Below are 15,310 nucleotides of genomic sequence, written 5' to 3' on the forward strand. Positions count from 1 at the left end.
ATATAGCTGCTTTTTTTGAAGCTTTGGAAGTAAGTACCTCTTGTTTATTATAATTCCCAACATTCCAGGATCTTAGCTGAATTGACTTTTACTTTTTCAAACCTTTTGGCTAACACATTGCTTCTTATCTGCCCTTCGCTTGTTCTGTATTAAGTCAGTGAAATTCAACTTGACTTGAGAAATAGTCACTTATTTTATAGCAGCTATACTTCTTAGAATAAGAATATCTAGGTTTTTAGTTTAAAAAAAGTATTAAGTAATACCTTTGGAAAAGACGGGCCTCAAGTTGTTAATAAAAAAATAAAATGTTTAAACAGTTTGCAATATTATGTATTCAGATTTCTTTGGAAGATTATAAAATATGGTACCATTTGTTTTTCAAAGTGGGGCAGGTGGCCACTTTGTCTCATGTATGAGATACTGTTATGTGTGCAATAATTCAAGGGCAAAGTAGATCTAGAACACAGATCTCTTTAATCGTAGGGCAAAGTGCTACAAAGACAGTTTACCTCAGACGCAATTAAGCAACCACCTAGTATAATCTTTATTTTAAGTCCTTTATTTAATAGCATTTTTAAATAATTCTCTTTATAATATTTTGTTTATGAAGCCTCACCCTATACTTTTATATTTAATAAATGTAAAAGTACATCTCTTTTTTTAGCTGAAAAAGTTCTGAACTATGTTCCTATAATCACTTCTTCCAATGAAACTGCCACACTGCTATTAGTTATGTTTCCTGAATATATATATATCTTATTTCTTCACTCGAATTCTTAAAATCCTTTCTTGGCCCCTTATTTCAGGCAAAGCAAAGTGCAGACTTTCTTGTATGACATATAAACAGGCTTCTCAGTCTGGTGCCCACTTACCATATAAGACTTATTTGTTACACCTCACATTCAGTACCCTTGCTTTCCACTCATGTAGAGCTGCTTCTGTTTTCTGAATATTTAGGAGATCTCTTGCTCTCATAACTGCATATAGTTTTCCTTCTGTTTGCTGTGTCAGTCCCCTTCTTAGACAGAAGAAGTCATGCTTAGTTTTCAATATACAACTCAAAATGTTAGATGCCTGTGAAGGCTTCTCTAGTTGTTACTGTCCCCTGGCCGAAATAGTTATTCTTTCTTTGTTTTCTCATACTGTTCTATTGAACTCTTAAGGAATGTAAAACGTAAGAGTCAATATAGCAAAACATCAAACGCACATATTTAATCCAACTAAGCTGTTTTTTTAAATCGATAAAACAGATAATAGAACTCACTTCTGTAGGGTTGCAGTAGAATAAGTAATCAATGCACACCCCACTTAGTAAAGTGTCTAGCACACAATAAGTGTTCAGTAATTGCCATCTACCTGTATGTGAATAGACGTTTATTTGTATTTATTCTCAGTGAGTTTGTGAGTTTCTCAAGGAAGGTAACTATATTTTAAGTTATCCATAATTCCAAACACAAATCTTAGGACATAATAAGTAAACTATTTACCTTGTTGATGAATGAGTGAAGGAATTATCTTAGCTATATCAAGATGTGGTAGAGCAAGACAACATGGAGTTGAATCTTGATTTCTCTCCTTCCTTGCTATATGACTTGGACAATTTAATTAACGTCTCTATATTAGTTTTCTTGTTTGTAAATAGGATAACAGTACTAACCTCATAAGGTCTTTATGAAAATTGAATATGTTAATACAGTCATACTGCTAGAGTAGAGCCAAATTTCTTCTATTATTACTGTTATAATTATCTGTGGTCATTATCCATTCTGGCAAATAATTTGTGAAACTGAATTATTTTTCCATCATTTGCGTCTCTCAGAAAGACACTCTTTCTAAAGCCACCTTATGAGTTTCATTCTGATCATAGACATACTGTTCTTCTGAGTTTTCCTATTTACACATACTTTAAATGGACTGGTCTTATAGAAGTAGTAATAGTATTAGTAATAATAATATTAAAGTGTATAAACTAGCAAACATTTACTGAGTGACTGCTTTGTGCCAGGTAATATTCTAACCAGTTTCTACATGTTAACTCATTTAGGCTCACAGTAATCCTCAAACATAGATACCATGATTTACCCCCATTTCATGCATGAGGACACTGAAACTTAGTAGCTTGTTAAAGGTTACACAACATTGTAATTAGCTGAGCTGAGATTTAAATCCAAACAGTTTACTTTCATAGTATACATTTTTTCTATTATATTTTTGTGCATTTAGGTATGGATGTGGTAAACTTTCAGTTTAACTATTATAAACTGACTTCCTTTGTTCTACTTCTCACTACTTTTACTATTTCATAGTTTATAGACTATATCTATATATACAGAAATATATATTACAGATACAAATATATAAATAGTACAGGTAGATCATGTTATCAAATAGTCTTTTCTTATTATCATTTACTTATTTATTCCACAAGCTTTTATTGAGTACCCCGCTTGTCCCAAGTATTGTGCTTATATATTAAGAATATATCAGTGATCAGGATAGGTCTGACAAAAGGAACTTTCTGCTTTCCTGGTGTTTTCACTCTGAGGAAGGGGTGTTTGCGTATGATGATATTAAATAATTAATTTTATACTGTGTTAATTTGTTCTCATGTTGGTAATAAAGACATACCCAGTACTGGGTAATTTATAAAGGAGGGACATTTAATTGACTCACAGTTCCATATGGCTGGAGTAGGGGGTTCACAATCATGGCAGAAAGCAAGGGGGAAGCAAGACACGTCTTACATGGCAGCAGGCAAGAGAGAGCTTGTGCAGGGAAACCCCCATTTATAAAACCATCAGATATCATTAGACTTATTCACTACCATGAAAACAGTATGGGGGAACTGCCCCTATGATTCAATTATCTTCACCTGGCCACACCCTTGACACATGGGGATTATTACAATTCAAGATGAGATTTGGATGGGGACACAGCCAAACCATATCATATGCTAAGTTATTTCTTTATAGTTATAAATATTTTGAAGGAAACATATTGGATATTATGAGCATGAGATACACCATCTAATTTGGAGGTTGAAAGATGGCTTTCCTGGGAAAATCTTAGTTTTATAAATATTTATATTCATGGACACTAAGGATTATAAGGATAAATGAATATATACATATGTACACGGAAAATTACCTATTTAGGAATACTTAAGAATGATCCAACTGTAAATGATTGTATCGGGAAGACCACATTTGTGGCATCTGTTCTTTTTATGAGAAATTACCCTTTGTTGTCTAGGTTAGCATATTTTAAGTGACTGTTCTAAAGAAGTATTTTCTCTTTTGGAGATCTAGAGACGTATGTTCTCTTAGTACATATAAGAGTAAGAATGAAGAGATTTAACAAGGTACTTTGCTTCCACTTCCTCTTTGTGAAAACAAACCTATAAATGCCTGTCGTTGTATAGTTAGGAGTTAAGCTATATTCTTGATTGGCTGAACTATTAGGTTTCATTTTCCCTCAAAAAAAGGTTTCTAAATAGTGAGTTTAGAATAACTGTTCACACTTCACGGAAGGTTGGTATTTTTGGGATAAATGCATTTGGGGGTAGAGATCACATGAGTTCATTAGTACTAAACTTCAAGTACCCAAACTTTTATGGTCAAACATGAAAAATTGGCCAGCATTTTCAATGTTGCTTCCATAGAAAACTGTATTCTATGTTAGAAGCATTATTTGTACTCCAAATGCACTTTATGAAATACATGATATTTCTAAGTTGGGTATATGTTATCAAACCCAGTTATTTCTACAGTTTGGAAGCTTTTGTTTGGAAGCTTTTGTGCATCTTTTTTCTTTTTTTCTTTTTTCGAGACAGAGTCTCGCTCTGTCACCCAGGGTAGAGTACAGTGGCGTGATCTTGGCTCACTGCAACCTCCACCTCCTAGGTGCAAGTGATTCTCCTGCCTCGGCCTCCTGAGTAGCTGAGATTACAGGTGCACGCCACCACGTCTGGCTAATTTTTGTATTTTTAGTAAAGACGGGGTTTTACCATGTTGGTCAGGCTGGTCTCGAACTCCTGACCTTGTGATCTGCCCACGTCGGCCTCCCAAAATGCTGGGATTACAGGTGTGAGCCACTGTGGCATCTTATAATGATCAAATTTGTCCACTTTAGAAGGGACAATGATTCTCATCCTTGCTGTAGGAAAATTAGTCTTGTTCCAAACCCCGCTGATAATGACTGTTTTTCTCATCATATTCCTACATATGTATCTCTTACAACCCCTCAAGAGAAGAACGAAATCTTACAGTAGGAAGAAATAACATATTCTTCTTGTTACTTGCACTTATCCTCTGTTTTCTTCTTCTGTTGCACTACATTAGAGAATTCTTTTGAGTCAGTGACAGAGTGATGAGGATAGACTGAACCAATTATTTGACTTGATTTTATATCTTCTTACTGGAATTTATACTAGATCGTTTTACGCTTACTTAAAATGTTGGATATTCTTGAAGACATATACAGCTCAATCTTATTTTAACTGCTGGTTTTTTTCTTTTAAGTGCTTCATTGTTCGTTATGGCAATTTATATTCTTAGAAATTGGTAGTGGACCTGTACATATGTACCCAGTACAAGGAGGTGCTCAGTAATATTTTTTAATGAGTTATTCTAAACCATGTTTTGGGTGCATATGTATGTGTGCATGCATCTATTTGCCCACGGACATACACACACCAACCAGTCTATATTATTAAACTGTGCTGGTACTTCATTTAGTTTTCCTGTTTTTACCATTTCCGTATCATGTACCATGTTGCATAATAGTTAAGATTTTGTAGTGTTTTGTGAACATTTAGTTTCTTAGATTTCTGCATTTCATTTGCTCCCACTTTTTCCCATTATAAAGGGAATGTTGTACAAAGATACATTGTATGATATTCTGAACATTCATTTTAAGAGAATAAACTTTGGAAAGTATAGCTTTCATGGACCTTATTTTATGACAATGAAGATTGCATCTTATGACTTGGACTGTTTAATTTACAATTGTGTGTACATCTGTGTGGGTGATTGATATTTCTGGTGAGTGTGAAATATATATGCAATGTGTTATTCCATGTTTACTTCTGCAGGAAAATTTCAACCTAAATATTACTGCATGCAATTTTTAATATGCAAAAATTCAGTTAAATAAGGTATTGGTGTGAGTGACTGTTTCTTATGAGAGGTGAGTATGCGTTAGGTAACTCATGTTTTTGTCTTTGGCTTGGGACTCAGGCAATAGAAATGAGGTTGATATTGTACCCATGTTCTTCTTGTCATATGTGTTGGCATGGATTTTTGGTTTGTTGAGAACAGATATTTTAATGTATTTGCTTAATTTTCAGGAGTTTAGGCATATAACCCAAAATAAAATTCTTTGAGAAATGACAGGAAGATTTGCTTTTCACATCAAATGTCTATTAATTACTTCTTTTAAAACAGTGGTAAAAATCACTCTAAAATGTTAGAATTTTCGTATACCGAAAGCAAATCCTAGCACAGCAATTCATTTGAGCAAATTCCAAGAAAACATTTTTCTCAGTTACATTCAGGTTATTTTCCAAATTGCAAAAATAGGACTTTCCTCAAATTCTGAATTCTAATCATCTTGAGAAAAGAAATATATTTGAAACCTAAATTCAGAACACACTTGCTTGTTAGCGAGAAAGTCATGCCAAAGATAATAGTAGTTAAAATCTTGTGGAAGGCAGATGGTTGTTGTAAGACAGATTTTTCAGTTTGGATTTTAAATTTAAGTATGATATTTGCTTTCTTTCTGGAAATACCAGAAAGTTTGCTTTGTTTCATCTGCTACATGAATAGATGACAAAAAAAAATTACAGGCTGACAAACACTGAATATTTAGGATTTGTTAATTTTTCTTTGAGACCCATTTATTTCACAATGTCTAAAATAGCATTAGGCAAATATCTTCTATCTTATATTGCATGTGCTGTTATTTTCTCCTACTTTCTTCAGACATCTCGTGGGGAATTTGACTCCAGTGAATTTGAAGTTAGGAGACGGTATCAAGATTTCCTTTGGTTGAAGGGAAAACTGGAAGAAGCACACCCCACTCTGATTATTCCAGTAAGTTTGCAAATTTTTTTTTTCATAGAATAGCTACCAGTTTTCTAGTGAGTTTTTTTGAATGCCTAAAACCCAATTTCAGACCTTAGGTTCACTGTAATTCATTTATCTTAGGAATAATATTTATTTCTAAATGTTTCAATCGATGTACACATTTTTTAAAAAATCTCTTCATAATGTGTTATGATTTCTCATTTTTGGTTCTAACATTGTGAATTTTTAAAAATTATTTTTATAAGAAATGATCAGATGTTCAACTAGACTTTCAAAAAGGGAAAGCGTAGAATTGCTTGTAAACCTGTGGCTAATAATACTTGAATACCTTTTTAATTTTTTTTGCCTTAGCCATTGCCAGAAAAGTTTATAGTAAAAGGAATGGTGGAACGCTTTAACGATGACTTCATTGAGACACGCAGGAAGGCTTTACATAAATTTTTGAACCGAATCGCTGATCATCCAACTTTAACATTTAATGAAGACTTCAAAATTTTTCTGACCGCACAAGCTTGGGTAAATGATTTTTATTTATACTCATATAATCTTTGGGTGTCTGTATCTATAGTAGATTGTATTCTTCCTCTTGTTTACCATTAAAAATCACGCAGTGGTGTACTTGAATTGAGATGGAATTTTTCAGAAACACTGGAGAGTTATCCTTCAGATATAACCCTGTGTCAAATCTACATATAAATATTACAGAAATCTTGTATCTTCTTCATATGTATATACACACACACACACACACTCTCTCTCTCTCATGTTTTAATATCAGGGTGCTTCTTGCATAAATAGCAAATACTGAACAGCTATAAATATATTTCTTTTATTGACACTATAGTTGACCCTTGAACTACATGGCGGTTAGGGAAGCCAACCTCTTATGAAATTGAAAATCGATGTGTAACTTTTAATTCCCCAGAAACTTAACTACTAGTAGCCTCCTGTTGATTGGAAGCCTTAACTGTAACATAAACTGTTGGTTAACACATATTTGTATCTTTTGTGTATTATACACTGTATTTTTTGCAATAAGGTAACCTAGAGAAAAGAAAATGTTATGTAAGAAAATCGTAAGGAAGAGAAAATACACTACCAGTATTCTACTGTATTTATCGATAACCAGAAGTTTATGTTGTCTGTTTACAAGATGAATTGTTGGTCTGAAATGGAGGGCAATGACAGTAGCAGACCTCAATCTATGGTACTTAGCATGCAATTCAACTTTTTTGGTAATGCCATGACTTTTCTCTGCTTCTTGGGAACATTTCTAGCATCACTAGTGGCACTTCATATGGGTCCCATGGTATTATTTCAGGTTTATAGCATTGCACTGAACACAATAAAAAAAATACATGGGAACCACAGGAGATCACTTTTTACTGCTATACCCAATTTACTGGAGAGATGAACTACTCACTTGGAGATGATCAGCATCACATGGAGTTTGAAGCAGATATTCACAACACTTGAGTTCGCCACAAATAGCAACAGGAGGGCTACAAAAACAGTACAATGGTACAGTGTGTACTGTAGTTAATTTTAAGCAGTTTTGATTTAATACTGCATCTTTATGTTTGTTTACATTTCTCTCAACTGCATATGGTGGCATGTGAGTCAAAATATGTGCATACGTTTTGATAAATTTTAACTTTTTATAATAGATTTATATACATTTTAGGGTAGTAAATGATAGGATAGTATCCACATATATTTTGTGCATTCATGACATACCTTTCTCTCAGTTTTTTCTACATTTCTGGACTATGTGGTTTGTGAATTTTTTTTAATTGTCGCAAATCTCCAAAAAATTTTCCAATATATTTATTGAAAGAAGTCCACATGTGTGGACCTGCTCAGCTCACACCTGTGTTGTTCAAGGGTCTACTTTATTTTGAGTAATAATTGGTCAGGGCTTTTTAAGTTAGGATAAAAGTCCTTATTAAATGGGTAGATGGATGAATGGAGATGGATGGATAAAAGTCCTTATTAAATGGGTAGATGGATGAATGGAGACGGATGGATGGATGGACGGACGGATAGATAATATGATCTCCTTACTTTTCCTTTAATTATCTAAGTGGGGGAGTCTCCAATTTCTAATACAGAAACCTTATCCATTCTACTTGTTTTTTCTTTTATTCTGTAAAGCTGTAACTCAGCAAGAAAGATACCAGACAGGACAAAGGGTCAATATTAAACAGTTACTGGCAAATGTTGAGTTTTATATCTCTCAGTTGTTGCCAGTGGTAGAAGCTAAAAAGTGGTTCATTTCAATCTTGACAGATAGTCCTGCTCTATGGAAGCCCTTTGTGACTTATGTGAAATGAATATGTGGCCTGACTTCAGAACCTTAGAAGCTGTTAGAAATATTCTCTACAGTCAACAGTTTCAGTAACAGCTTGCCAGTTGTGACGTGAGCTGTCTTTGATAATGTTTACTCTATCAAATGAGGCTGTAGCACTCTTGGATGGATGTGTTGCCTGGTCAAGGATGGCATCTGTTATTATTGGCACAAAAAAAAATCACACCGAATTGGAAATAAACAAGTTTACTTTGTATGTATTATTTTCTGTAAGATATTCAGGAACGAAAACCTGGAGGAAGATAGACAATGTGTTATTTAATATTTGGGTAACTAATATATAATATTTTTATCTGTAGATCAGGTAGTCAGCAGTATTTTATTTGATCAAATATTTTATTTGATCCCAAGCTTGTGTTTCAACAAGGGCCACAACCATTATTAGAATCCCTTGTCCTTTTTTGTTTTTATTTGTTCTTTTAACTTATGCCATACTTCTCAAGGGATATGTTTGTGTGTAGTATATTCTTTTATATGATTTTTTCTATCTATTTTGCAAGTCTATAGTTGTCCCTCCTAGGTTAAGTATGAAATAACTAGTTTCATATCTTATTAAAAGTTTTCTCTGTAGACAGCCAGCCGGTGAAGGTGGTGTCACAGTTTACCCACTTCATTTGGTTGAAGTGCTATGTTCAGGCAGTATCTATTTATAAACTATCCTAATGACTTTAAGTGGGCAGAGCAAGTTGGTGCTTAATAATGAAGCCTCTGGAATCAGACTTCCAGGATTCCAGTTCTTGCTCTACCATTTAATTGCTCTGGGATTTTTTTTTTTTTTTTTTTTTTTGAGACGGAGTCTCGCTCTGTCGCTCAGGCTGGAGTGCAGTGGCGAGATCTCAGCTCACTGCAAGCTCTGCCTCCTGGGTTCATGCCATTCTCCTGCCTCAGCCTCCCAAGTAGCTGGGACTATAGGCACCTGCCACCACGCCAGGCTAATTTTTTTGTATTTTTAGTCGAGACGGGGTTTCACTGTGTTAGCCAGGGTGGTCTCGATCTCCTGACCTCGTGATCCGCCTGCCTCGGCCTCCCAAAGTGCTGGGATTATGGACGTGAGTCACCGCGCCCGGCCTGCTCTAGGATCTTGAGCAAGTTAGTTAACTTTCTTGTGCCTCTATTTTCTTCCGTAAAATGAGGAAAATAATAAAACCTACCTCATAGGTTTATGGTGAATTACATATATTAAAATGTCAATATAGTGCCCAGAATGTATTAAGCTCTAAATAAGTGTTAGCTACTATTACATCTAAAGAATTAATGAAGTTTTCCAATTTTATTTTTCGGAGTATAACTTGGGCCCTGAGAAATCTTCTCTCAATCATTTTCCATTAAATTCCTGTTATAAAATATAGGTGGTATGTCATATTATCCTTATCTTCTCTAGTATCTCATTGAGCACTATTCTGTCTGTTAAACCCTGTTCTTTTAAAGATTTACGGTCTGAGGAAAGACTATATACCTGTTTTACATGAGTACTGTGAAAGGGAATATTATTGAGGAGGCTGCCACTTAGAGGAAACACTGTACCTTAATAAAGCTCATTTGCTTCAAGCTAACATTAAAAAGATTGATGCCTATGAAACCATTTTATCTTAACTTTATTCTCCTAATTAGGTTTATTTTTGTATTGAGTCTTGGAATATTGAGACTTGTTTCACTAGAAATACTTTATTTTTTGTTTCTAGGAACTCTCTTCTCACAAGAAGCAAGGTCCTGGCTTGCTAAGCAGGATGGGGCAAACAGTCAGAGCTGTTGCATCCTCAATGAGAGGAGTTAAAAACCGCCCAGAGGAGTTCATGGAAATGAATAACTTTATTGAACTATTTAGCCAGAAAATAAATTTGATAGATAAAATATCTCAGAGAATTTATAAGGAAGAAAGGGGTAAGTAGAATTACTGAAATGTGATTTCAAAGTTGTTCAGTTTCTGATGAATCTTCACATTTGTTGGTGTAGTGTAGCAACATTCAGTTAGAATGTCAGCTTCAAAGTGTGGCTTATTCCTAGCCATCTTATGGACATTTCTGATTCCTAAATGATTTCGAAGGTAGTTATGGCCAGTCTCCATTTTCACTTTTATGAATCACTAGCTGCTCTACTTCCCATTCATAGGTAATAGTGGTAAAGTAAGCCCCGAGTTTAAAATTGTGGATGTGGTTGTATGAAGTTTGTATTCAACATGGAACAGAGCTCAGAATCAAAGAAGTGATGTTTCAGAAAATAGGGTTTTCACATTTTCTGGTAATTATTTTTTTCTGGAGGGAACAGATACTCTGTATTAAACCTGTCAAAGTATGGCAGAGAGATTTACGTATTGGAAAATCTGCCTCTTTTCCTATTTTCTTTTTCTTTCTAGTTTATAAATCAGAATTGTTGGTGAATTTTTTCTAATTCTAATTCTAATCACATGATGATTTTTTCGCCTAATTTTCTAATCGCATTTACTTACATTAAAAAATAGATAACTGAGTCAGCAAATAATTTCCTAATATAATTTGTTATTAGAGATGAGGAACTACATAAAGACAAACAAAAGTTCCTAAGTTGATGGCTTATTTGTTAATTGACCTCTACTTAACTATACTGCCCATATCAGGATAAGCTGGGAAATATTTTATTTCTAGTATCCGGGCAGTGTTTAAACATAATAAGTACTCAATTAAAATATATTCAGTGATTAAAAAAAAAACACGAATGAACATAAGATTTGGAATGGTGTAGGAAAATGTGCTTTATTAAGAATTGAGTGGTTTTAAAAAGAGATATAGAAAAAAATTATAACTGCATGTACTTTTCCCCTTTTCTACCTTTTTTTCTTGCATTGACCCCTGATGAGATTACTGTAGTGGCTGAATGTAGTATAATAATTTGTTTTAAACCTCCTTGGTTTGCCCTTACATTTATTATTTGTCTTTTTAACCTAAATAAGTGAATTATTTTAACTAGGTTCTGTGATTCCAGTTCTATTAAGTAGATTCTGGATGCATAGTTAGGTGGTATGGCAATTCAAAGAGATCTCTGGAAACTATTGGTAGTTAAAAGCTTTATAAACTATCAATGAGTATCGAAGAGTAATTAAGATGGTACCTGTTAAGCTCACAGTCTAGTTGGGAAATATGTGTATTAACAGACAAATTAAAGTGCAGCTAACTAAATGTTTGCATACAGATGTGATTTGAGTGGTATGTAAGCGCAGTTTAGAATTTTAGGGCAGCTTTGCATGTAAACATAAATATTATTCAGGTTTAATGACTGACATTGACATATATTGAGAAGATGAGAAGTTTGAGATTTCTCAATTGACTCAATTGAGAAAAGAAAGTGGAAAATTTTCTTCTCTAGAAATTAGTTGAGTATGGTCATTATTTAACATAAAGACAGGCCTAGGATCAGGAAGGTGGAGTTTGGAAGGACTACAGAGGTGATTAAATGTTCATTAGGTAACAACTAGTATCTCCATTGTTTTCCAATTTCATATTATTAAATTTTTTAATACAAACTTTTAAAGTTTTAATAGTTTAATAGTTTAGAGAAATATGACAGATATCAGCAAATCCTAATGAGTTGTAAGATGGTTAAATATAGATAATTGTATTTATATGGATAGTGAACAAAAAATGCTCACTGCTTATAAATTTTCTACCACAAAAAGCTATACATCATTGAAAATTAAGTGTGAAAGTAAAAATGTAAAATTATAAAGACAGTCACGTTTTAAAATAACAAATTTTTGAATACATAGCGTATAAAACACTGAATGGTCTTTGGTTACTCATGTATGCATTCTTTCATTGATATGAAAATATTTATTGAACTCATTAAGTATAAGGGTTTGAGATAGAAAAATAATAAGACTCAGTCCCTGTTTTAAGGAGTATGTGGCCAAGAGCATTTGAGTTATAGGACATCTATAATACAGTGGGATAATGCTTTAATAGAAGTATAAAATTATGATAAGCTCATTGAGAGCCAAAGCATCTATGAATCCTTTGGAACAGAATCAGAGGAGATTTATTTGAACTGGAATTTAAAGGATTCGAAGTAGTTTGTCAGGTGATAGGAATGGAGGACAAGGCAGAGGGACATGTGGAAATGTTTTTTGTAAAGAGAAATCGTGGGATATTCGTGAATGAACAAGCAATTTGGCTTGAGGTAAAATCTTTGGCAGAGAATTTCACATTGGACCTGGAGAAGCAGACGGAGAGGACTAATGATAAAGGTTTAATTTAACTAATTCTAATTTAGCTACAAAGAATCAATGTTTCTATACTGTGATAAAGATAGAGGGAGAATAGTTAGGAGACCCTTGAAGCAGTACAGATTAGGGATGCCGATGGTGGTGGAAGTGAAGATAAGTACATAGGCAGATGGATAGTTTAAGATCTAGAAGTTTTGGAATGGGTGATTGACTGGCTCTGTGTAAGTTATGATTCTAGGATAACCTCCCAATTTTTTGCTTAGATTTATGGATAGTAATTACCACTAAGTAGAATATATAGTCAGAAGAAGGAGAGAAAGAAGTTACTAAGTTTTTTTCAGGGCATGTTGCCTATGAGGCACTCAGATACAGTTGTGTGGTAGGCCGAAGTCTATAATAGATATGATGGTCATATAATTTATTTTTCAAGCCAAGACATTTTTGACAATGAAAAGGTATGTTATTATTGGTTACACTTGGACAGTAGTCATTCAAAGACTGACCTGGGCAAACTGTGATGGCCGATTGATTTAATGAAGGATGGTATCTGTTTTCTTATGTTCTTGTGTAAGATCACGTGCACTGTGAGAGAAATAAGACCCTTTCTTACTATCTAGGATACAGGTATTTTGAAAATTTTTGTTTATTGAAGAGCTTATTAAGTCTTTTTTTTTTTTTTTAGACTATTTTGATGAAATGAAAGAATATGGCCCAATTCATATTCTGTGGTCAGCGTCAGAAGAGGATCTGGTTGATACTCTAAAGGATGTTGCCAGCTGCATTGACAGATGCTGTAAGGCCACTGAAAGGCGGATGTCTGGACTCTCAGAGGCCCTGCTTCCTGTTGTACATGAGTACGTGCTTTATAGTGAAATGTTAATGGTAAGAACACCTAATTCTAATTTTACCTCAGTCCCTTACCTGATTATAAGCTCTATAAAGGCAACTATATTTCTTTTCTTTAAAACCACTATCTTTTTGTCCTTTTTGTTTTGCATGTAGATGTTCAATAAATATTTGTTCACTGTGTGCCTAAATAGATGAAGGAAAGAATCCGTTGTTAAAAAGCAGGAATACTCAATAGCAACACCAACAATTTATCAGATTATACATAGACTTGAAGCATCCTCAATCAAAATTTACATAGGGAATATGATTAGTTTTTCCAAACCTTGTGAAATTTTACTTTAAAATTTTTTAGTGCTTTGGGGATTTCTTTTCATGAAAGAACTGCTCTCCTGCTTCTAGGTACATTTGATTTAGCAGTATATTTAGTACCATTATGTAGAAAGTACTTGAGTCGGATCTTGATGTTCTGCCTTCTGGTTGCTTTTAAAAGAAATCTTTCAAGTTAAAATGTTTTTCTTTCACTACTTGAAAAGGCTTTTATTCCTCGTATATCAAAGTTTTGCATTTTACTTCCTCAATTCAAGTTAAGGTTTCCAGATATTTGGAATTTAGCAGTGCTATCTGCAAAGCTAATATTTTTCATCCAGTATTTTTCTGTTCCCACAATACTTTGCACAGGCAAATTGGCACCCTCAGTGTTTTAGGGTGGTGATGGGGAAAGGAGTCAGCTTGCATTCAGCTATAGCTCCTTTTTTCTGTTCTTTATAATTGGAACCATGGTTTCTTTGGACATGTACCCTTGATTTCTAGGGATTTCTTTCAATTTTTTTCTTTTTTAAAAACTTTTCCTTGTTTTGGTCTGAAAAGCTCACTTGTGTTTCAGCATGAGATCTGCCTCTCTCGTTGATCATGTTTAGGTTTCCTTTGACAGAGTCATTAAATATTGTACAGACATTTCAGGCTTCGGCTGTACTTAACTTTATTGGAGTCCTCCTGTAAACAGAGCTTCTTGCTTCCCAAAGGCCTTCGATGTTTCACTGTTGATGATTCTCTTTCCTCTCTCTATCCATTTCCTTGGCTACATCCTTTGGTTTCACTTCATTATTGGGGTCACCCCGTTGTGTAAATCTTCAAGAAGATCAGATTTGTATGTTCTGTGTTTTCTCCTATATTATATCAAGATGGAAATTATGTAATTGAAGTATTACATTATTAAGGGTATGGAAAAATTAGAATTATTTTATAGGTCCTCGTTTGATTGAATTAATTTTTAGACACCTAGGGTATAATAAGTAGTACTTATATTGTATTTCTTGTTCTGTTTGATATTGGAACATTCTCTTCAATTTCAGCTAAAATAATGAAAAATAATCCTTCCATAAAAATGATTAATTTCATATAATTTTCACCAGTTGTCCTCTGAAGCAACCTTTTACTTAAAATGTATTTGTGCATATGAAAACCAGTGCTTCATCCTTTTTGAAACGGACCTTAAATAAATAGGACTGAATTAGAGAGTGAGTCATTTTGGTCAAAGAAAGGAAGGGCTTTCTTGACATTGATGGCATTTAAACATTGAGGTAAATATGAAGGAATTTGTGATATTAGTTGAATTTTCTATGGACTTCTTTGCAACTAGGAAAAATGTTAGCTTCCTTTGATTTTTTTTTTTTTTTTTTTTTTTTTTTAAGAGACGTGGTCTCACTTTGTTGCACAGACTGGAGTGTAGAGGCATAATCATATCTCACTACAGCCTCGAACTCCTGAGCTCAAGTGGTCCTCCCACTTCTTTCTTCCAAAGTGCTGAGATGT

The 15,310-nt window shown here is 33.9% G+C and overlaps 1 protein-coding gene across 5 annotated transcripts in view; it reads left to right on the forward strand.

Moving 5' to 3' along the window:
* SNX7 (sorting nexin 7) overlaps positions 1–15,310 on the forward strand; it is a 105,447-nt gene that overhangs the window by 27,180 nt on the left and 62,957 nt on the right. For 4 of the 5 annotated variants that reach the window (XM_063624349.1, XM_063624347.1, XM_063624350.1 and 1 more), the window contains exons 3-6: positions 5,982–6,092; positions 6,438–6,602; positions 10,137–10,335; positions 13,332–13,531. In XM_063624349.1, coding sequence (XP_063480419.1) covers positions 5,982–6,092; positions 6,438–6,602; positions 10,137–10,335; positions 13,332–13,531 — 675 coding nt within the window. The remainder of the gene's footprint in view (positions 1–5,981; positions 6,093–6,437; positions 6,603–10,136; positions 10,336–13,331; positions 13,532–15,310) is intronic. The other variant, XM_063624348.1, reaches the window with a different exon arrangement.

The sequence above is a fragment of the Symphalangus syndactylus genome, chromosome 12, assembly GCF_028878055.3.
Source record: "Symphalangus syndactylus isolate Jambi chromosome 12, NHGRI_mSymSyn1-v2.1_pri, whole genome shotgun sequence".
Lineage (NCBI taxonomy): Eukaryota > Metazoa > Chordata > Mammalia > Primates > Hylobatidae > Symphalangus > Symphalangus syndactylus.